Consider the following 24,794-nt stretch of genomic DNA (forward strand, 5'->3'; position numbering starts at 1 on the left):
TGAGCACACTCATGCCAGTGCTAGCACTACTCATTTTGTTTTCTACCAGAGTGAGAGGAGAAATTGCAGCAGCCCAGCTTTTCTCAGGACTGCTGGCAGAGGTGCCTGTTGAAATGCTGATGTTTGCGATATGGACACATGCTCACCAGGAAACGGACAGAGAAGTATTGAACTCATTTCCTGAAGGAAGTCAAACAGCCATCACTTGTGAAGGCTGGTGGTTTATCTGGGAATGTGGGCAGCTGGGGAGGGGTATAATTTCCTGTCAGTTGCCAAAAATTCTCAGTTTATATAGCTTTCTTCCTTGGTCTTAAAACGATCATCATTCTTCTTTCAAAGATCCTTCAAAATCCTACCACTGAGGAACAAAAGCAAAGCTCCACCCAGATAGTACTGCAGAAGTGAGTGTCAGAAATACTGCTGTGGCCATTTTTGCAGTGAAATGCAGCTTCCATAATTTTATCATGAATTTTATCTATGCAGCAGGAACACCTCTGCAAGGAATTCATCAGCTGTTAATAGCAACAGTGATTTGTAGCTCTTAGCATCTCAGGGCCTCTAACAGATTGTCTGCATTCAGAGGGCAATACAAACACTGCTTAGTTCATCTCCTGGAATTACAGATAGATATAATACTCAGTAGTGGTAGTGGTGGTGTGCCTCTACTTCTCTTTTTACATCTGTAAACTGAAAGTAATATTTTCCTACATGGTGAAAATGCTGTGGAAATAGTTATGGTCATAATTTGCTTGAAAATCCTGGGTTCCCAGGAAAAACTACTGGAGTCTTATTATCATAAAACAAAAACAACAACAAAAAAGCTAATAATGGGTCACTGGTATTCAGTAGAAAATGTTGATCCTAATTCAGTGCTCCTGTGAGATTTTTGGAGAGTCATTTGATGAGCTGGTACATGGGAACAGAAATCTTCCTCTTTACAGGTACATGCCAAATCTAAGTTATTTCTTAGAAATTCATCCAAGTACATGACAATTTAGTAATGCTCTAAAATAACTGGCATTGTTCAGTTTCTTCTGTAATTAGAGTAATTATTTGCTTTTATGTTTTCTGTTTGCTTTTTTTTTTAACTGAGAGAAAGAAAAGAAGTGCTGGTTGTGGCTTTTGTGCTTGGGATGTTAATTCAGGAGGACAGCCTCTGATTTAGCAGAAAATTGAACTTTGTTTCTCGTGAACCTGTGCCTTCACAAAGCCCTCTGCATTCACACAGAAGGGAAAGAAGGAAATTTTGTTTTGTCTCTTCCTTAACAAAGTTTTGAAAAAGAGATATGCTCTGATTATATAATAAAAAATAAGTGTAAAAATCTAATGGAATTTGTGATGAAATTATTCCAAAACAGACATTATTAATAGCAATTATTATGCAGTCTGTGACATCTGTAAGACTCAGATTATATGATGATGTTATTTAAATAAAAGCATGGCTTAGCAGAGGCAAAATTATTTCATGGCAATGCAACACAGGAAATTTTATTTTGGCCACTTACATATACTTCTAACTTCAGAAAAGTATTTATATGAACATCCCATATATCTGAGTGAAATCTAAGGAAGCAGATGTGCCCAGGAAAAGGTGTGTGGCCTTGATCTGTTAGGAGCTGAGCTCTTAGAGTCTCAGCCTCTAACACAGGTATCTCTAAAGCTCTGAGATTTTTCTGGAAGGTTTTAATGAGATCTCAAGTTTTTGATTAAATATTATTTGGGTACAATGACTGCTTTAATAATGGAAAAATATAAATTCTTTGCCTAAGGAGAAGGAAAATCAGAATCAATCCAGTTGAAAACTTTGCTTAGTAAGTCTATAGTTTCAGAGTCTAGTTTATAGAAGGGTCCGATTACATTCCTTTTTATAATAAAACTCTAGGCTTGTTAGACACCCTCCCTGCAACCTACACCTCTTCGTTCATCTTCATAACAGATTAGTGTGTTCTTCCCTAACAATTCATGTGCATTCATTTTTTAAGCCTGAAAACAAGCTCTTACTAAGATTGATATTTCACTCCTTTCCTTCATCTGCATCATCTTTACATGGTGATATTACATGTGATGCTTTTTCTCTTTGTCTCCTGAATTTCCTGTTTTGATGCCTGAATGATTATTAACAACCCTCTCACTGCTCAGGAAATGAAATAATAAAGAAGTGAGTTGAACCCCAAGAGGGAAAAAACCCCTTTGTGCTATTGACTATCGTGTCTTACATCTTGCACAGCTGCACTAAAGGGCATAGACCAACTCCACATCTGCACTACTGTAAACCAGATCTGTATAAGCCCTTGAGTCTCACCCTGGAGGAGGTTTCAGAATTTAGCAGACATATGTATTCACTTGAACAGATGTTCCGAAAACACACTATTGATCAGGGGAGCATGCATCATGGTAGGACTCACCGCTTGGAGCATGCTGTCATTGGCTTGGTCCGTGATTTCAGAAACTATGAATAAGGCAGCTGAGGGATGAAGGAAAGCAAACACCATATATTACACAAAAGAGGAGAAAAATAATTCAAATTCCTCCTGTTTGCAAGGGCATCCTTTGGCTTCTTTGCCACTTTCATAATAAAACTGCCTAGCAGCTCTGACATGGCACATGGTTCTGTCTCCCCTGCCCCCACTCATCATTCTCTTGTGTGAAACTGCATCATGCTTGTGCTGACCCAGAGAGTTTATGAGGTCCCTTTTAAGCACCTAGGATGACACTGAATATTTTCTGTAACGTTTTCTAGTTTCAGATTTTTGTCAATGTCTTGTGATGAATGTAACCCAACATTAGCCACCAAATAGCATTTCAGTCTAAGCTGTACCTCTTACTGCTGAGGGAGACATGTCATCCCTTTCTGACAGAAATATGTGTGAAGTGGTGGCATTAATTAACTCCTGGATTCTCCCTTGGCAAATAACCTGGGCTAGGACTTGTTTGCTGGCACTGAGAGCAGTGGCATAACATGGCTCAGGTCCCTGTTTCACATCCCTTTCCCTGTGGCACAGGGCTTTCTATCAATTTCTGGCCATAACTTGGGAACCTGCTGGTTAGGAATGGCACAAGTGTCTCCTAACCACAAATGTGGTAGGCAGTTGTGGTCAGAGGGCTTGAGTGTCTGCCCTGCTATTTTTTAAATCACTGGTATAGCTGTAGCTCTACTGTCAGTGACTAGGGTCCTAAATCTTGCATGAGTCTCTACTCTTGGGCAGAATAAACTGACTTTCAGTCAGCCACTGACTTTATTGCTATGAGTTGTTTTGGATTTACAATCGGTGTAAGAGAGGTGAGTTGATTTCATAATACAATGTTACTGCTGCTGACTCCAGCCTGGAAACTACTCCCACAGACACCACAACTAAACCTTCCTTTGATTTCAGTGGGAGTAAGAGACTTCTGCTTTATGTATCTCATATGTTGGAAAGGATAGTGTTAGCAGTAGATTTGTTCCTGATTTTGCAGAGACGCTTTTTATGAAATGTCTTCCAACTTTATGTAATGTTGACGAATCCAGAATACAGATATGCAATTCAAACCTTCTGGGTTTCTCCGAAGTTCACAGAACACAGTAGGCATACCATAGATAATGGTACACAATCAGGCAGGGGGAGCCATCCAAATTGACTTTACAATGACCAGCCCAAATATTTACAAAGCCAAAGAGGACTAGGATTTCCTCAATGACTGGGGCAAAACTACAGTATATGCACTATGCCTGTATAGATGTTTTCTTCTTCCATAAGTTCCATCACATCAAAGCTATAGGAAGCCCATATGTTTCAATTTTAAAAAAAAGATAAAGGACAGGATTCTTGTCCTAAATAATTTGGTTAAATCAGTAATCAGTTCTTGGAGATTTTACATCTAACCTATCAATGCAAAATCATCAAATACACACAAATCTTCCATATACTACCGGTATAGAGATCTTGCACCTCTTTAGGAGCACCTCTTTAGCAAAACAGAAGTTTTCTTCTACCAATTGCATTTTACCTTGTGTGGCTTCATACTCTGTAGAATCAGGACAAAGATTATTCAAGTAATCTGTAGTAAATGATCAAACAAACACAGACATCCGACAATCAGAATACAGATCAACATAATTTGCAGTGTTGTTAGCTAAAACATTAAATCCTAATCACAAAATCAGACACTGGCTGGGGTTGGAAGGGACATTAAGTATTATCTTGTTCCAATCCTTCTGCCATGGCCAGAAACACCTTCCAGCAGAACAGGTTGCCCAAAGCCCCATCCAGCCTAGGCTTTGAAGACTTCCAGGAATGGGGCATCCACAGTTATGCCCCATAGCACTTTATTCCCAAATAATCAAGTGTATATATAGCCTCCTTCCAAAGCAAAACTCATCTTTGATGGCATTTTTCTTTGAGAATCAATGCAAGAGCATTGATACAGATTTGAGCTTACATAACTTGGCAGGTATAAATAAATAAATAAATATATAAATAAATAGTGTAAAAAATGTTTCTCAGTCAAGAGAATTGCTGAGTAGCACCACTTTACAAATAATTGTTTTTCTAAATAATTCTGTTTTCCCATCTGAATGAATGCTGTTGGCTATATTTAGAGTAAATGAATCATATGCTTTTTATGGGCACAGGAAGAAGACACTAGTTCTGTACAAGCAGGGTTCAAATAATTACTACCAAACTCAATCATGTTCTGAAAATAGGTTCTGTAAGATAGATACAATAGTGCTTAAGGTGACAGCAATTATATTTGCATTATATACAAATCTTTAACCAGTGTTTTTCCGGACTACTCTTCTTGGACCACGTGCTTATTCTGTGTCTGTGTCTTTATGTTTTTAAAGACTGTAGTATATAAATGCCACAGTTTTAAGACCGTAGTGTGGAAATACTTCATTCTTAACTTGCCGATTAGTCCAGACTCCTAAATTGTGCATCCAAGAACTTGATCTCCATGCTGAAATGGTGCTGTGCATGGATGTCTGTTCCCTTGAATGTCCTATCCATATACATTTCTCTTTCTAGCGCTGTGCCTTCCCTGGTATCCTGAACTCCACCTAGCTTTTACGTGCATTCTGGAAAGCATCTGCCTCTACTCAGGCAGGCAGGAAGGGGTTGTGTGATATCATCAGGCAATATTTAGTGTTCCTTTTCACCACTGAAAGCTCTGTCCTCAGCTATGGACTGAGTGGACAAATCCTTTTGGTAGTGGTGCAGTAAGTGGTAACCAATATCCTCATAAATACCCTTCCATATCTGGTAGAATCAGCCAGTTATCACACAAGTACACCTGAGAATCTGAAGGACAACACTGTTCCAGATTCATTCTATCTGAGCAGTCAGAGGGGCTTGGTTTCTTGAGGTGAAGAACTAAAGTAGTAACCCTATTTTCTGTAATATCTTAATCCAGCAGACTTTATCTCATTATACACAAAAACTTTTATTTTCCCAGTTAGTGTCAGTACCTGGGACAAGGAGGAGGCTAAGTTGTTTCAAGCATAGATGGAATCCAGTCACTGGAGCTTCACTGAAGCTCTTCCAGCTTTCTCACAAAATACCATGCTGCATGTTTGCAATTTATCTTGTGGACCACAGAAATGGGAAAAACAGAGGACAGAAAAGCTATTTCTGACAGGGATATGCCAATTCCTTTCACATAAACGTAGTATTTGTGTGTATCCACCACAAACACTGTAGATCGTGAGAGACTGCTAAGTACTGCAAGCCACAAATCTGAGAAGTTGCCCTTAATGTAAACACACCCAGAGAGGGAAGAAAGTCAGAAAGTAAGTCCTAGTATTGGCATCCAGTGTTCATTTGTGTTGCTTGTACTGAAAGAACAAACCTAGAGGTGAATATTGAATTGCATCCTTGATCAAACTGTCTGGAGCAAGATGAAACTGCTGGTAATCTGTGCTGTTAATGAAGTTTTCATATGGTCACTTTGTTGTGCTGCTTTCATAGAAGACCCTTCTAGTACACCGTGTCCCTCATTGGTTGTATGGGCAAGGTTTATGGCTTCCTTTTTACTGTCCCATGCATAACTTATCTTGCATTCTTGTCCACCCACACATATACATACTCCCAAAATATTTCTCCATCTTTATGTCTATGGATCCTTGCTCTTTTGTGTTCTGGCTAAATTACACGACAACACTAAGTTTCATTGTTACATTTTACCATTTCCTTCCCTAGCCAGCTCTAAACTTCCCAATTCTTTCTGGGGGCCACATCCTGCTTCAGAAAGCCTGCTCTGCTCACAGGCTCAGGCTTGCTAGATTTGGGGTGGCTTGCAGGGAAGGAACGTTACCCCCCCCCCTTGGAGAGACTCAGGTAGTAGTTATACATATGGTCCTGAATGTAAAGGGAAGGTATAATCGTAAATGTAAAATCTGTAAGTGTACTGTTAATGTAAATTTATATCTCTGCCTCCTATAATGCAGCAAAGTTGGACTGGGTTTTTGACTAATCACTAGCTTTAGGTGTACTGTGCATACAGGACTTATGGTGCAGTACTGGGTACAACTGCTTTGTTGATAAGAAGATGGTGCTTGCCACTGTCATACAGGGTGCAGTGCAGAGTCTCCTTGCTGAGGTCACCTGTCTTCTACCATCTCTGATAACTACCCTTGACATAACAAAAAATCAAACCTGTTTGTTGGCAGTGAGGCTGAACTCTGCCTCTCCTGATTCACAGAAGGAAAAAGCCAAGAAGGAATGGCTAAAAGCACCTGATTATGCTTTTTTGTGACCTTACAAAATGGCTGTTCTACAGAAGTGCCTGCCTCTTTCCCAGGCTGCCTGTCGCTTCGTAAATCCTCTACTAAGCATATTGAAGTTCCCAGGAGATCCCATACTGTCTTAGTCCTATTTTAGCTGTTATGGCATCAATGTGTAGCACGGTGGAGACACCAGGGAAGTTTCTATTGGGTACTTTGGAGAGTGATTTTACTGACCTGTGAGCATCACACGATACTGGAAGACACGGTGTACCACTTTCAGAAGCTGGTGTTTCACACTGTAAGGGCTGTCACCAGAGCTCTGCTGTCCTCAGTGGAAGGGAAGAAACACAAAGATCAGGGGGGATGTGAGCTCAGCAACAAATTGTCATCTTAGATGTAATCCTAGTTATTAGCTCTAACACATCCTCAAAGAGCTTGATAAGAAGTGACTGAGAAACCACTCCACTGTGTTTCAGCAAAATATACTCACGGATTTGTAGATTCACCAACACACATTCTGTATGCACACACATAGTGTGTGGACAAGAGAGACAGAAACAAACACATCATGCACAAGTGAACTTCCCACTTCAGTTTTAGCACCAGGACTGTGAAAGACGACTATTCTTCCATTCTACCCTTTGTGTGAGCATTGGTGGAGTTCCAGAAAAAAAAAATAAAATCCTTGAGTAATCCCCATAGCAAAGCCATGCATTAGTGCATGTAAAAAAACGTGTGAGCCTTACCTCAAACTCCTGAATCATGGTAGCCAGTTGGGAATATTTAAGGCACGTTTCATCTAGCAAAGCCAAATTCCTGTCAAACTGCATAATATATGCTGTGTGGTGATTTAACCTTGATTTTCTGGAGAGAAAAACGTCAGCAACTTTCTGGTGTTCATCCCTAAGGCCGCAGAAAGAAAAGAAGCAGCAAATAAACAAATAAATAAATAAAAGTAAAGAAATAGAGCCATACTTCTTGCTTATTGTATTAGACCCACAGTGCCTCTGTACACTGCGCACCTAAAGTCTAGGCTGAACAGCAGGAAAGAGGGAGTGCTTCAAGACAGACTGACAACACCACAGGCTGCTGTAGCATGGGCAGCATGGAGAGGAATGTGCCTCTGCCATAGCAGCACTGTGAAGCTCCTTTCAGGACATGGCTCCTGCTTCTATAAAGAGACCTTCCAACTGCTGCAGTGCTTTGAGCACTGTTTGTGGGGGAGAATATGATATTTGTTGTAATATCAGATCTTCAGCTCTTCTTCACTGCCTGTTCTTCAGCACTGCCTCTCTGTCATCTGTCTCAATATTCAGATGCGCAGTATTGTAATATTTATAAAGCATGTACAAGAAGAGAGCACAACAAAATCTCTGTTCACAAAAGAGAAATCATACTTAACAGAGTAATGTGAATACCTGGGGATGTCCAGAGCAACAGTCTATGTTGTCTGTGCAGACACAGGGAAGGACTTACTGGAAGCTTCAGGTGTGGCAATGACCTGTGACCCTGTGTGAGTACAGGTCTATAACATATGTTGTTAAAGACCTATAATATGTTGTTATAGACGTATAACATATCTGTTGTGTTGGCAGCATTTGCAATACAGTCGTCTTTTATCCCCAGTGCCACAGAGTAGTTCTGGACAGAGCTCTTAGGGCATTTATGGTTGCATTCCTTTTGTCTTAGGGAACTGGCAGCATGCTGTTAGGGTAGAGTTGTGGCTTCTTTAGTACCCAAGACATTTTAGATGCCAGCTGGAAACACTATGTCTGTTTGTGTTCTAAGTGTATAAATCATAAACCATTGGTGATACTTTTTAAGTCTTTCTGCCAACAGTCCCTTGGTAGGCACAAACCAAAACCCTTTCCTTGTTGTTTGCTTTGACTGGGAAGTGCAGGGCTGCAAGGAGACCTGTGCCCTGCATTTAGGATTGTTACTGAAAAATTCTCCTCATTTAACTGACTTCCTAAATTTCTCAGTGGCTGTGCAGAAATAGGATCATCCATTCTCAGTGATCACTGACTCCTGGAGTTTAGCAAGTTGGAGGTGTAGGGCTTCAGGGTCCATCATTCAATAGAACCTGGCAGGCTAGCTTAAGTTAGGGGTCTCCTCAGTTGAATGAATTTTGGAGTGTTGTCTGTCCTAGTCATGGTCTTATTCTCTCATGGAAAGGGTTTACCCTGTAAGGATGTTTGATGGAGTCTCATTAACAGGGTGGCTTGGAAGCCTGGGGTAGCAGAGCCCTGTCTTGGTGCTGGGAGCAAGGGGCTGTCACTTAACTGAGAGCTACACAGCTGTTAGGTAAATTTCTGTAAGCAGATGATCTTTAGGATCAGTTCTGATGTAAGTTCTTCCTGCTTCCCACAGCATGAGTCTGTGACCTTCAGGCCATGAGTGTGAAGCCACTTGGTGATGACTGAGAACTGACAGGGGATAATGCATATGAAGCTGGCTGCTCTCACGCTGACTGATGGGGCCATTTCAGAGTCATGGACTGTTCCCTGCAGACATGTTTCAGCATTTGATTTCTTAACCTGACAGCCTTTACATTTACTTTCTTCCTGTCTACACAAAATCTGCTAAAGTAGTTCAGGTTCTACTCTTTTCATTTCTGCTGGGAGGGTCAAGGGAACACCAATGAGTTCACCCACCTGCTGTGGAGGGTATGTTAAGGTCATCAAACTATGCCATTCTGTACTTGCCATTTAAGGACTCTCTCTTCCAGTTCTTCCAGGATGTCTTGGTGTAATTCATAAATTTCAGGGAGTTCACTTAAACCCTGTTTAAGTTTAACTTCTTCTTGTTCATTTTCATCATCATCTCCAAGCACTTTCAAGATACCTTCATAGAAATCCTATGAACAACAGCACTGAAATGAGGCAAACAGACTTAAAATATCCTTTCTGAAATTATTATTACACTTTCTCGACTACTAAACTATGCTTTCTAGGAATTAAAAGATATGCTATCAACAGCAATAGTGTTCAGTATAACAAGGACATAAATAGAATATGTTTTCTTCCATCCATTAGTTCATACAGAGTTTCAGCTGAATTCCACAATGCTTTCAATCTAAAATGGAACATTACATCATATCAAGTCATAAGACCCTTATGCATACAATGATTTGGTATCTTTTTATTTACCTTTCCTTTTCCCCCTGCTTTTCTGGGTGTGGGTTGTCTCATATTTACAGCGTTTCTTAACCCACAACATAATTTTTAAAGATGGAGGATAAAATTCTCACCTCATTGGATCCAAAAGTTTGACATGGAAAACATGACCAACTACATGCCTTGTGCTAGAATTTGCACTAGCTACACTTCTGAACTTAAATTTAAGCTATGGAACAAATAATTTTCCTTATGACACCTGAGTCCTTTCTTCCTCATCTTAGACACGGTTTTCATCATGAAGTGGTTTTCAAATTATATAGGCATAGGGGCAATTTCCTCTATATTTAAATGTAGCCAGCTCTGGTATATAATAGGGCACCAATTTCAGAGTGCATAACAAAATGCTTTCCCAGGTTTGAATTGCCAAGAAATAAAATTCTGTTCCCTGAACTTTTAGGGACAATCTTATGAACTTCCCTGGGACATACTGGGATTTACCATGGCATTTTTCATGAGTCTGGCTTCTGTCTAGTTAAATTTTTTTAAGTAGATAGGATTATTAAGGAGGACTCTAAAAAGCATAAAACTTGCTAATGTCCAGGCATGAGCAACTCATCAGAGTATGCTTCACTGTGAATGTATACTTTACATTAGATCACCCACTTTGGACTGACTAAATCAAGGTTACTGTATTGATTTCAGCATGGTGGGATCTGGTTGATATGACTGTGATCCTGCTGAAAGGTCCTGTTCTTGCAGAACAGGAGAGACTCTAGTCAAAAACTTAAAAATTCTCTCATTGATAAGGACTGAATCCAGGCAAGATCAGGTTTTAGTCTCCTCAGACTCGTTCCTGGATTTTTTGTTGTCACTGTCAACTGCCATGTCCACACTGTCTCTCTATGAACTGGAATTACTGGATTATCTAATGGATACTACAAGAGTCACACATACACAATGTTGGGGGTTTTTAGCAACTATATTAGCTGAAACATTTGTTTTCTGAAAAGCCACTAGATCTAGGTAAAGAAAAGATCATGATGACAATTTTCTTTTTGATTAACTATATTCTGGACAAAACAATATGATATAGATTTCTGAAAAAGTATTACTATGTTTCCCAATTATCTGTGTCTGATTTCCATAACATGTCCCACCCCAGTACAATATATAATCCCAATGTTGTGCCATTAAATTTGCAAATTTTTCTGATGTGAGTTAGCCTAAGTTCATGTTTCAGACAGTGTATAATCCAGAAGTTTTTCAACCAAATAAACCAATCAATCTGTCTTCTGGATGCTTTTACTGACCCAAAGGAATCTGCAACCTTTCAAAGTCCTCAGTCATCATAATTAATCCAGACTAGGAAAAGGAAAAGAATCTAAAGGGTTCTCTCAATTTATTGTGCCTGGGCAAGTGAATAGCTTGTAGTTCACTACTGATGTGCTAAAGTAATCTATTATGTTACAAAGATGTCATCTTTTCCAAATTAACATCAAACAGCTCTCTATCTCTCCACTTTCCACCACAACTGAGCAACAGGATTAACAATCCTTTCCCACGGTATCTCAGTGGATTTAATTAGTTATTGTCTGTCCCCTTGATTATAATGAATTCTCTGACAAATAATTAAATTCCAGTTGCCTGGATAGCCAGCTTTCTAATGATTAACAAAAACCCTGCAGCATAACAATAATCACTATAAACATCCATTGAAAATAATTATGTCACTGTTGAAAATGCTGAGTGCCTGTGAAGCCATTAATCAAATGCAATGTGCTTTTGCAGTCTCACTAACTGTAATCAATCACGGCACCTGAAGGTCTCCAAGTCTGTCACAAAAGCCCAATGTCTAAGTACAGGACGTACTAAACACAGAGTCCATATAAATCCCTGATGGATCAAAACCTTCTTAAAACAGCTTCATGAATTGAAGTTGTTCTGTTCAAGGCTCTGGTGTGATAGCTACAAATCTCAATCTCATCCAGGGGTGGATGAGCCTACAGGTCTCACATCAGTCTTATGCCTGTACCTGCATGTGCATGGGAAAGCATAACCCAAGCTGCCTAGGTGACACAGAAGGTTAGCAACTCAGCTATAAAAATACATTTCTGAAACATAAACCTTTTCATTACATTTTGGGCATCCAAAAAAATCAATTTCTTATTTTTCATCTTCTAAAGCAGTCACGTAGACAATTCTATTCTAGTCATAATAGAAATCCCAGTCCTAACATATTGACCACAATGGCAGGAGATCAGAAGGAGAAGGGAGTACACCACCTTTACTACTGTCTTTGTTGATAGTAATTTTTTAGTCCTGTAGTTTGACCAACAATTGCTCTGCAGGTGGGAATTGAAGCTCCTTCTCACCGGCTCACACCATTGTGTTCCTAGCATCAGGCCTGCATTTGAGCTGGAAATTGTGACATTCTAGTAGAAAAGGGTGATTGTAGAACAAAGCCACTCTTTAACAGGCCAAGAGGAATATCTGAAACAAATAGTATTTCTGTGAACAGAAAGTGCACATTATACTAGAAGGAACACACTGTGGCTGAATTACAAAAGCTCTGGATGCCTGCAGTCTAAGTATTATGGGTGAGCTTGATTCCAGATCGTGAAAACAGTCTTAACCTGCTCTTTATTGCATTGTCTCATTGGGAGGAACAAAGGTTCTACAAAGCAGAATAGAGCTGAACCACTTCCTAGATTTTGAATTAGATTTATGTTGTTAATCTTAACTTGAAAGGACCCAATGCAATGCTTTGAAGAAGTTAAGCATCTGCTGTTCTTGCAGTCACCTGCTAGAGAAAAACTATATAAATTTACACCAGGCAGAGGTCTGACCTTTATTGCTGTCATGGCTGAATCAGCTTTTCTGCATATATCTCTAGTCTGTATTAAAGAAAAGGGAAAGGTCTGATGGGTGGATAAATTCTCCTGGGATATTTCTACAATTTTCAGAATAGACATGTGAGTTTCCATTAGGGAACAACACTGAAAAAAAAATAAAAAGGGAGTGAGTGTACAGAGCAGATGCATTAGAGGAAAACCACAGCTATTTTTCTGCCTTAGTCTTCATGTGAGGATACCAGCACTTCAGCTGCAGGAATCATGTCTGTACAAAGTGTGTCTACCTTGTTCACACTATAACACCCACCTGGCATCCAGACTTTTATGGTTTTCAGCAAAGTACATACATATACATCAACATACATGCATACAAAATAATTTTACATGTATATCTAGAATTGCAACTGCTTCCCTAGTCAAGCTGGTATTTTAACAGACTGATACTAATGGGAAGTCATCATATTTGACACTCACCACTGGTGAGGGGGCCAGGGAGGACAACAGGAAATCTTATTTCAGCTCAAATTATGTAAGTAAAGTCTACCCTAATTGCACAAAATGATGCAGGATTTTACAACCACTTTCACTTCTAAAATGAGGGTGGATTCAATAGATTCTGCATATTGCAGAATCCAAAGCTCTTTTGGACATCTAGGCATTATACCTGAGGGGAGGGTGAAGAGTCCAAAGGGGGAGAAGAGAGCCTCCATATTAAAGCCAAGTGCAGATGTGAAGTGCTGTACAGTATCTTATGAACCAAGTCTAACTTGTGGTAGTTCTTGGAGGTATCCCCATCACAGTCAGAAAACCCTCTCCTAATGATGAAAGTGGCACTCCTGAATTAAAAAGTGACACATCTCCTATAGCAGACTGAATGACCCCTGATCTGTATGGGGCAGTGATCTCACATTTCTCACTACCGGACTCAGCAGAAGCAATGCCAGATGAACAGCAGAAAACGCTATCGCAGCAGCCACAATTAGTTTCTTATCCTGCCATGTAGGGTACAATCTAGGTCAGGAACCCTGACCTCAGCATACACTCACATGCACCCAAATAGACACATTCTTCCAAAACACACTGCAAATGAATTTCAGAACCAGCAGACTGTACAGTATGCACTGAGTATACTGTATCAGTGCAGCTTTTTACCAGGGAATTGGCCTGGATCCACATATCTGATCCAGATGTGCTGGTGTGGCTTCCTTCTCATTTTAAGAGATATACAGATTATCTGATAGCTGTTTTGACTCAACATTCCCACTGTGGAATCTCCCTGGCCAATACATTGTTATTTTCCCACTGCCAATGAAAACAACATTGAATAAATAAATGAGAAAAAATTCAGCCCAGTGTAAGTGAGGGCAGTCTATTCTTTTTTAACTCTGTGTGTGTGTGTCCTTAGGCTTTTATAAGAGCTTCAGAGGGCCTAACAGTGAGCTAGCTCTGTTTAGCCAGCACATTGCATTCACTAAAACATTTAATTAGGAAAGTAATGACTTGATTGGTCCAGCAGAACTTTGAACATCATCCAAGAAATTCACAGTAGTAAAAAAGACTCAGAAAATCACTCACTGGAAGTGTAAATAATTAGAAAGATGGAATTATCTTTTGTCAAGCATGTAGCAGTGATTCCTAAATTAGGCAGGTAATTTTTGTTCTTGAGAATGTGCCACCCACAAAAATTCTGAAAGCAGAGTTTAATCAATGAAGTTTAATCTCAAGTTAGAGGCTTGAGCACTAAGATTATTTTGTTCCTTTTTACTTCCTAAGATTCATTTTGCAGTCATGAACATTGGGATGTCCAGTGCATCCAGGTTGAAGCTGCTCCAAGCTGCTCTGAAGGCTGGAGAACCAGCACATATCTATTCTTATCATATTCATATCTGTATCTCCAAATGCTTAGGAAGCATAAATCTGTATCTCTTTGTTTCTAACAATTGTGGTCCCTTGTTATGAGGAAAATGCAAACCAGGAAACAGGATCAATTTTCTTTTTAAAAGGAGGTATTTGGGCTGATGTCTTTTCAGTGCAGAGCTGTTCTTAATTCAGTAAATATCTTGGAAGGAAGTCATAACTACTTCAAAGGGGTTTATGTGCACACAAAGAAGGTAATTTTATGTAAGCCAAAGGCAAAATAAAAATGAACATGGTCCACTAACAAAAATGAAAGGTGAAAGAAAGATGACCATGATACACTATCAAGCAAATGCTTGATCCCATACAGAGTAGGATCCTGAAGGAGTCTGAGTGACACTAAGTTTGATTTGTGTACATCTTGTATAGGCATTTCAAACAGACCAGCTGAAGGGAAGCAAATAAACTTTCTTGGTGATGCATGAAATTTTATGCAGAGAAAGCCACCTGCAGCATTTTGTTCAGGAGCAAGCACTAAGAAAAGGATGTTAAGTGCAGCCTGCATTGCTGGGGAAGCATAATAGAAAACAGAATGACAAAGCTTGAAGATTAAATTATCCTGAAGGAAACTCAAAGACTAATTAACTTCGGAAAAACTGTGAGTACCAAGAAGTCATGAACTTGTCTAAAAGGCCCTGCCAGTTCCATCTGACCAGAACGAGTTCTTAACTCCCTGCTCCAGAGAACTCCATTAGCTTTGAGTAAGGCAAGTAACAGCTAATCTTTTAGATTATTATCTCTACTACCACACCAACTGATACCAAGTTTGTGAGCTAACACAATGTTTCCAGTCTTTCAGTTCAATAGCAGAGTGGGTGTATGGAAATGTCATCATTTTGGCAATCAATCAGTTTATTAAAGTCTACACTGAAAGGCCAAACAGATTCTGTTATGCTGAATGAACAGCAGCACTAGCCAAGCCTGCAAATGAGATGGGAAATTGCTCCTGCTGCAAGCTTAAGAAAAACCTTTTTTTTCCTTTCTGAAAGCAGCTAGGGTGTGGTTTATTTCTTTGCCTTCCTTACCAATATGTTGATATACATGAGAAAATGAAACTTGAGTCTTGATCATAAGCATTTAGAAATTGTTTTCTTGAGAAGGTGGTGGGAAACAGAAATGTATGCCTGGGTTGAGGAACATTGTCAAGGAAGTCTTTGGTCCTAACTGGCCATGAACAGTGTGTTGTACCTTGAAAGAAATCTGGTGACTGTGGTCACTTCTGATTGCTTCTGAAATCTGCCAGTGGAACTTGTGTCAACAGCAAGTGCACAGGAAAGCATGATTTTTTGCTGACGTGACTATTCCTTAAACTATTCAAATATGGAAAAAAGAACAATTAGATTATTGTATCTTCTAGTGTTATGGCAGTATTGAAAATTGCCTTGGATAGGAAATATTACCCCCACATTCTAAGGGACTTACATGTTATAAAATTGGTAATGGTTTCTCTAGATATTCTGAACAATACACTGGGCAACAGGTGAATATAAAGATCCAACATCAGTTGGGATTGAAAAAGTGACAGCGTTTTCTAGATTGAATGTGTTTACAATGGAGAAACCTGCAGATTATTTCTGAATGCCACTGCAGTAGGTAGGTATACAGATGTCAGAGTACAGCAGTAGAGATGGGATATGCCAGGGTAACAAGCAGTCAATGAAACACAGAAATATACCCTCTGAGCCTGTTTCCACAAAGATTTTTGACCTCTTCTAAATCCAAGAGTGCCTGAACTAGCAGACGAGTGTGAAAACAGACTGCCTGTTTCTATCTTCTCCCTCATTCTCTGACACTGGTTCTATTCATGCATCCTCACTAGTTAGAAAGCCAACTCATACAAACAATTAAATCTTATCTGAGCAACTTGCTTGTTGGCTCTGCTGAAGAAAAGCCTCCTGTAACCCCTAAAGGAGTGTATGGGTCAAGACGCATAAGAGCTTTTCCACCGTATAAGGAAACAATTAATCAAAATTGTGATTTTGCCCTTCTTAGACTTCATACGGTTGGTGATCGCTCATCTGTCTGATGGCTCCTCTCAATTCTAAAACTGATGAGATTTCATCAAACTTTCTATCCCAGGGAATTGGGACAGAGAATGTCACAATGCATAGTTACAGTTATCCTGACATTTCACAACCTATAAGTGGCTTAACTTTGCCCACCAGTACATTCATTCAAGGGTTTACTTTATGCCCATTTCTTACTTTCATTTGACATATTAACTTCTCTTTTTTTTTCCTTTTTATCTTTTCCTTCGTTATTTTCATAACTAGGAAAATAATGAGAACATGCAAAGTATTCATAAGATCCCTTTACTCCAGAGGGATAGTCAGGCAGGGAAGCAAATTTCACTACACAGGGATTTACCAGAGGAAGCAGAAAAGGGAAGAGATGGGGAAAGTCCTGAAGCATTTCTTTCCTGACCCACTAACAGCATAGGCAAGGCAGCCTGACAGTAATATGGTGCTATAGCAGCCATGAGGGTGTGCAGCCATTTATTTTGTGGATAAAGGCACTGAAGCACATTTCAAGATTTGAAATAGATCAGGAAATTTGAAATATAGATCAGGATCTATATATTGAAAAGTTTACTGGCATTAGTAAGCCACTTTTATCTCATAGAGGTATATGGAAATGCCAGGATATAATGCAAATGAAATGCCTCTCCTCAACACCTCCACTTAATACTCTCCCTCCACTGTATACACGCTCTGCTTCAGGTCTGCTTTTACATGCTGTCTGTAATGTACCAAAGCACAAATGTATTTGGAAAAGGAAAATTAAATAGATGAAGAATATTTTAATGAAGGTGCAGAGAGGCCAATACTTTCTGTGCAAGGTCATTTCCTGTATAGATATTTCTTTTCTTTGAAGCTGGCAAAGCCTTTTCCTTTTCTTTTTCTTTCTGATACTTTTGAAAATATTGATTTCAATAAGGAGTTCCTTGAGTGTTCTCAATGGTCAGAAGCCATGTATCCCACAGATGAAGAAAGCACCCTGGCTTCCCCATGGAACAGCAGATAACTACGCTATGTCTCACTGGTGTCAAATAATGTGTTTGGTGGTGCATAAATCAGAGGAAAGCCAGGACAGAAGAGGAAAATGGCTAGGCAGGTTATCATCAAGTTATCAAAGTATCGGCAAATTAATTAGCTAAGCATCTAAGTCCCTTAAAGTATCTGATTCTGCTGCTTTGGTAGATTGCTCGAGAGGCACAAAGAACAGGCAGCAATATCACAGAATCGTAGAATATGCTGAGTCGCAAGGGACCAATCAGGATCATCAAGTCCAACTCCTGGCCCTTTACAGGACACTCCAACAATTCCACACTGTGCCCAAGAGCATTGCCCAAATGCTTCTTGGATTGAGACAGGCTTAGTGCTCTGACCACTTCCCCAGGGAGCCTGTTTCAGTACTCAACAGCCTTTTGGGTGAAAACCCTTTTTCTAATACCCAATGTCAACCTCTGCTAATTCTGCTCCAACCATTCTCTTGAGTCATGAGAGTGAAGAGATTGGACCCACCCCTCAGCTGCCCCTCAAGAGGATATTGGAAATCTCAATGAGGTCTGACTTCAGTCTCTTCTCCAGGCTGAACAAACCAAGTGTCCTCAGCTACTCCTCACAGGGCTTCCCCTCCAAACATGTCCCCACCCCTGTGGCCTCCTTTGGGCACTGTCTAATAGCTTAATGTCTTTTTTTATACTGCGGTGCTCAAAACTGCCCCTAGGACAGGAGGTGAGACCACGTCAGTGCAGAGCAAAGCAGGACAATCTGTGGACAGTAGGTCCTGCTGTGCTTAATGCCCCCTCCCAGACACAGCTGGCCCTCCTGGGTGCCAGGGCACAGCTAGCACAGATCCATACCAGCCAGCAGGACCTCCAGGTGCCTTTCCACAGTGCTGCTTTCCAGCCTCTTGTTCCCCAGTCTATATATACAGTCAGGGTTGCCCTGTTGCAGGCACAGAATCTGGCACTTGTCCTTGTTAAACTTCATATGGTTGATGATGATGACCCACCTCTCTAATTGGTCTCTCTGCAAGACCTTTCTGCCTTGAGGGAATTGACAGCTCATCCCAATTCAGTGACATGGTCACAGTATCCTTTGAGCTCTGACCTCAAAAAGTAAATTACTTTTACTGACAAAGTCATTATTTTACTGACAAAAGTACTGACTTTTGTCCCCATCAGAGTTCCTGTTCCACTGCTAGTGTTTGGGGTGTCGTCCAAGGACAACCTGGGGCTACTTCTTGCCTTCTCAGGAAATTTCTTTCTAAGCAGCAGTGAGTATGCTTTGTGTGGTGGCTATTATTTCTTACTATCTTTCAACTAACAGCCAAGAAAGATACTGACAGTGAGGTCACCTAAGCTGTGTACCAGTCTCCAGGGAAGCAGAAGCAGATCTGTTAAAGGGACACAGAGTATTCCAGGACAAAGCCACCAGTCAGTTTATGCCATGCAAGAATTCTCTATTAGGCACTAAAAGTGATTATTTCTGGGTGTTTTCTCATGAGTTTCTGACACCAGAATCTGTATTTTCCCCCATGATGACTAGCTGTGTGTCCTGGGTAACCCAAAATGTTTTGGTATTCTGTACTTATCTGAGGCCAGAATTGTTACTGTCTCATTAAGACCCCATGGCAGAGCCAGAAACAGAACCAGACGGTGCCCGTCTTTTTCAAGTTAAGGTTGACCAAGCAGACTCTCTTGCCTCTTAGCTCTTGCACTTTCCCCTTTTGTTCTTGCAGAGCAAGATAGCCGAGGCAATGCAGGTAGAGGCTATGCTTTGGTTTGATTTTGTTTCCCTCTGGCCTTAGGAGGGAGTTGCTTCTGTGTGGAAACAGCAGCAGCCTGAGAGGCTGCATTTCAAAATCAGAAACTCTCAGAGTGAATTTTGCAACACCTGCCTGCAGCGCAAGGCCAGAACTGCTTAGGGTTGAGCTGCTGTTTTTGGTGTGTTTGAGTGTCCATTTTGTCCCTAGCCCCCATTGGAACAGGGACCCAAGAGAGCAGCACAGCACAAGCATCAGTGGTTTGTGGGCTGCAGTGCCAATGCTTATTGGATGCCGCCAGCCTAGGGACAGGCAGAGAGGCTGGCACTGTGGATTCACCAGGTTCCAGATGCCAGAGGGTGCTGGCCACCTTTGTCAACGGAGCTGCTGCTGCTGCTGCTGCTGGAGAGATGAGAGGGGGGAGGGCTGCTGCCATCTTTGTCTCCCCACAGGCAGTTGTCTGCAGAGACCGCCATCTTGGGGGTTTGTCCGCCATCTTCCCTTTGTCTCAGACCCGCTGTGGGCAACGGAGGCCGCCATCTTGGGGGAGGGGTTACTCTGCCCTTTGGAGTTTATCTTTGCTCCTGGGAGTTTGTGAGGGCTCAGCAACTTTGTAACTAGTGAGTATTACTGTTGTTTTTTGCCTGTTGCTGTTTCTTTTTTTATAGAGTGGTATTTTTTCACTTATATCCACTCCTGTTCCTTTCTCCTTATTGGTGGAAAGGGATTTGTTAAAGCAACGGGGAGGTAACTCATGTTAGAGTATCCTCCTCCTAAGTTGTCTCAAACCAAAACACTGTGACACAGTGTGGATACGCAAAGCACACTGGCAATTATCAATACTGCATAATCAGAAAACAAGAAGCTTAAACAGAAGTAGAGTGAGTCCATTGAAACCAAATCCCCATGCTTCATAGCTCAAGTCCCATCTGTCTCACTCTGAAGGGAGAATGTTCACCCCTGTTTATCATCATTTCCTTCTCTGCACTAGGCTTATTCTGCATCTTACACCAGTCTCAGCATCAACAAACCCCAACTGTTGGTCAATGCTTTTCCCTCTAGATGACAAATAATAGATTTGAATGATTCACAGTAAGCCATTCCTCCTCAAATTCACTTAAATCCCTTCAGTGCTTTTCTGTCTTTTAAATTGCAGCTAAATAAAAGGGTATCTAGGCTTCAGTGATTAAAATTATTTACTTACCATATGTAACAACTGGAGCATTTCCACATATCTGGGGAGAAAGACAAACTTTTATTAACTGTCATCAAATGAATACTGAAGGGTGGACTGCATAGCTTCAATTTTAGAAGAGCAACCGGTACATTGTAAAAACAAACTCACACTTTTTCTGAAGACATTAGCTCCTGGGCAATGAGGTAAGCTCTAGACTGGCCTTCCTTCTGTCAACAGAAGTCAGAAGCAATTAAGAGATTTCTCATTCTACAAAGTAAAGCAGTGTTAGATACCATTTGAACCATTTATAGTAAAAATAGTGACCAGGCATTAATTCTTTGTTGTTCAGTGTCTGGCATCTTGGACTTTCCACAACAGGTCATTTCCCAAATTCAAATACTAGTAATATAGTACAATATAATAGCTGCTAATACAGATGGCAAGTTTGAAAAATGTTTTGCTATTGAAGGAGGAGTGAAATTTTCTGTGGATTTTTACAGGTCCAAAATTGTCAAAGAAGCAGAAACTGCTTAACTTTGAACAGACTAGCTTCATGGCTGTTGAGGATATAGCACTTGGAAAAGGGAGTTCTTTATCTAAATGGTCATATTCCAAACTGTTCTGACTGCTGTCAGTGAGACCTGTGGAAGCAAATAGGGAAAAGGGCTTTATTGCATACTAAACAAAGTGTCTAAACGAAATGGCCATAAATATCTCCAGAATTACTTCAATACTTCACCAGACAACATTGTTTGAAATCTCAGAGACATCTGTTTAACTGGTAGGCATCTTGGAAGACACAGATAACTGTGGAAGAAGCAAACTGTATGGCTCTGAGGTGCAAGTGACTTCCTCAAGGCACACAAATCTGTAATTCCCAACTCCAGCACCTTTCAGTTTTGTGCATGTGCACATGAGTGCATATTTTAATATGTTAAAAGTTTGCAAAACACAATGATTACTGGAGTCTGGAAACCAAGCCCACCCAGTGGAAATGTATAAGGAGCAGCAAAAACATTCTTATGTACTGCTGCTGTTGAGTCAGTAGCTGCCCTGCTTGTTTTGAGACCTTTGAGACTCTGCTTACTGTTCCCTGTTTGTGTGCAGCTCAAGTACCTTCTCCATCTGTCTTTTTTGACTCAACTATAATTTTAAATCCTCAAGATTGCAACCAAATGCTTTGGAGTGAGACATTTTTCCTGACATTCAAGTTGGGCCTTTCTTGCTGTTTATGTTGCCTCCGCTGTTCAATTTCAGACAACATTCTTTGCCTTTGCTGTGTGCAGTAGAGGTAAATTATTCCTAGTGTAGTGGGGGAGTAAAGGACTGATGGCTCTACTATTTCTAAATGAGCACCAGACAAAAAGCAGAGAGAGCTGAGAACCCAGGTTCTTCTGCAAATTACTTTTCCCTCTCCAGGTTTCATGTGTTAACCATTTTTAGCTTTCTTTTTACCTTGTTGGTAAGACTGGGATCACCAAGGCTGCTCTCATCATCTTCTGAACTCTTTTGTTCCTCATCTGATGTGACAACTTCCATTGGTGTCATGGAGACTGGGCACACCTTGTAGGGCTCAGTGTAGGCGCTGCAGAAAAACAGAACAGAGTAGCTCAATGGTGCTATTCCCAGATTCACTGTGGTCAGACATATAGAATCCCTGCAGAACCACAGGACTTGGAAAGCAAGATTTATCAAGCAGGGCTGTTTTTAGCTGCTAGGTTCAAAACCATCTAGGCAATCAGAAGACTCTGAAGGAGTCATGGGAAGTTAACTGAACTTGTTCAAGCTTCCCCAAAAGACCAATGTTCTGGCCCAGTTTGGAGTAAAAACTTCATACTTAGTTGCAACCAGAACTGCTTTGTTCTTCCCTAGACAACCCCTCAAAACAGATACAATAAAATCACACTAACATTTTAAAATGGAAGTTAGATATTGTGACAATGGGTTTTCTGGAAAAACATCAAAGGGATGAGAAAAGTATAATGGCAATACCAATGACATAAATTAAACGACAAGATACTCAGGCTTCAGAATCCTCAAGTTGTTTCAAGGGAATATGACTTCAGCTCCAGATACCCAGAGAAAGCTGTGCAGTAAGAGTACTGGACCTGGTGTGAAACACAGGCCAGTGCAATACAGGCCTGTGGCTTCACAGCATTTTTTTTTTTTTTTTTTTTTTTAATTTCCAATTAAAATTGCCAGTGATCTCAAAACCTCCATGGAGTATGACTAAAGCTGAATTGTATATGCCTAGCTCCAAGTTCCAGTTGCTGGATCTTGTTAAACCTTTGCTGAACTGGTGGCAGATTTCCAGATTTTGTTACTGTGTACTTACAAGCTGTATTTGAGTTGTTTCTTCATTTTGACTTTTTATTAAATAAGTGAAGATTTTGGTGTCTTACTACGTTGTGCCACCTATGATTTAATAATTCTAAAATCTCTGAACTTCATCCAATTATCCATTAGCATTATTCAATTTACCAACCATTTTAGCATCAGCTTTTGCTGCCATCCAGTTTTGATATGCTCTTGGTATAGCAACACATAACTCACTAATTCAGCACTGGCAAAAGATGTATACCAAGCTGTATATATCAGCTGTAACACCCATCTATTCCTACCTGACTTTACTGAGCTTTCACATTCAAGGATCAGATTGGGTTTTTTGACTAGTGTCATTCTGGGAGTTTATATACAGCTTATACACCACAGTGGCCCCAAGCATTTTACATTTCCAGGGCAAGGTTCCAGTGTTCAGCCAACAGGGCAAGTCTTTTGTCTTGAGAAATAAAATTTGACTTCTCCATGTTTTCCAGCAGACATGTTGGCCAGCCAGGTCAGGCTGTAATGTGGGCCTGGATAACTCGGTTTATATTATTTCTATACATCTCATTTCCTCTGAAACATTAACTTCCTTCCATGGATCTGTTTCATCTCTTGATTTTTCTTTAATCTTCCGCTTGGAGATCCCAGACATGAACAAACACAAGGCTTCAAAGCCAATACTAGAGTAATAGAAGGCTGGGCAAAGACGAGCTAATGTAAGTGAGAGGACAATGATGAGACTCCCAAGGTCACTGACCAGATTTTTATTTCCTTTCAGAAAGGAAACTCCCTACATATCTGCATTTACTTCTAAGCTGAAAACAGGGCTATGTGTCTCCCATGCAAGTGTGGCTGTCAGCCTTTCTGTTATGCCTCCAGCTTTTCCCTTACATGCAGAGTCCAGGAGTTCTCACAGGCTGCCCAGTGCGCTTGTCATGGCTGGGCAAAGGGCCAAGCCATAAGACTGTTCCTCACCATTGTCTACTCTGGATAATTAGTAGTATCTACAGTTTTTCAGTTTAGGTGACATCACCATATTTTGAAAACCTGTCCAGCTTCAACAGCAAAGGGACCTTGAAACAAGAGCAAGGCAAACACAGGAATAGCTCAGGAGACTTAAAAATGTAGCCAGTCTCAGTCCTCACTCACACAGTCCTTCTGCAGTTTGTAATTGTATCAGAAGACATGAAATTAAGGTATTCCTTCCTTTTCTCTCTCTCTGATAAATGACTGCATTATGTTAATATAAGAACACATTATAACTTGGGAAGAATTCCTCAGTATATTAGTCTTGTAATCATTATGAATGGCATTATTAAAGGTTCATGCAGTACCAAAACTTGCAATATTGCTAAACTATTGCAAAGCTTTGTTTACAGTGGACCTGCATCCCAGTAGCACCAACTTGAATTTAAAGAGAAGTCTCAAAATGTTATGGATCTCATTTGGACACAGGATACGTATGGGTGTATTTGTGCCACCATCTCCAGTCTCCTCTTCTGTGACCACTCCAATATCACTCTGGTCTTTGCTTCTGAGACTGCTCTGTATTGTCACAGAAGCTCCTGGGCAGTGCACCTTTCCTGATACCCTGCACATGCTTAATTCAATGAACTCACATGTCATCATCCATCTTTTATGTCTATGCTCCTGTGATCTCCTAGCACTCGTAGCTTCCGAAGGCTTGAATTGTGCCCAGGAATGACTAAGTGATACTTTAGTTCATTAAAAGCAGTGCTAACTGAGCTTACTGGAAACAATAAGCTTTAATGCAATGGAAGTTGCAAATAAAAGTGTGGGTGTGAAGAACAAGGGAAGAAATAGTCCGAGAGTTTGCAGTATCTCAATAGACACGGTAATCCCCAATTCATTCTCTTCCTTGTAGCAATGATTTGGCTGGATGAGAACAGATTGCTGGCACATTATCTGCT

The 24,794-nt window shown here is 40.4% G+C and overlaps 1 protein-coding gene across 7 annotated transcripts in view; it reads right to left on the minus strand.

Moving 5' to 3' along the window:
* The window catches only part of FGD5 (FYVE, RhoGEF and PH domain containing 5), a 77,198-nt gene that overhangs the window by 27,594 nt on the left and 24,810 nt on the right, over positions 1 to 24,794 (minus strand). For 5 of the 7 annotated variants that reach the window (XM_014251687.2, XM_014251684.2, XM_005522217.3 and 2 more), the window contains 8 exons: positions 21,994 to 22,123; positions 20,707 to 20,765; positions 20,566 to 20,596; positions 9,409 to 9,560; positions 7,450 to 7,606; positions 6,938 to 7,025; positions 3,988 to 4,038; positions 2,406 to 2,464 (listed from right to left, as the gene is read on the minus strand). In XM_014251687.2, coding sequence (XP_014107162.2) covers positions 2,406 to 2,464; positions 3,988 to 4,038; positions 6,938 to 7,025; positions 7,450 to 7,606; positions 9,409 to 9,560; positions 20,566 to 20,596; positions 20,707 to 20,765; positions 21,994 to 22,123 — 727 coding nt within the window. The remainder of the gene's footprint in view (positions 1 to 2,405; positions 2,465 to 3,987; positions 4,039 to 6,937; positions 7,026 to 7,449; positions 7,607 to 9,408; positions 9,561 to 20,565; positions 20,597 to 20,706; positions 20,766 to 21,993; positions 22,124 to 24,794) is intronic. The other 2 variants (XM_088061714.1, XM_014251685.2) reach the window with 2 other exon arrangements.

The sequence above is a fragment of the Pseudopodoces humilis genome, chromosome 13, assembly GCF_049639895.1.
Source record: "Pseudopodoces humilis isolate 2021_Gansu_Grassland_sample_001 chromosome 13, ASM4963989v1, whole genome shotgun sequence".
Lineage (NCBI taxonomy): Eukaryota > Metazoa > Chordata > Aves > Passeriformes > Paridae > Pseudopodoces > Pseudopodoces humilis.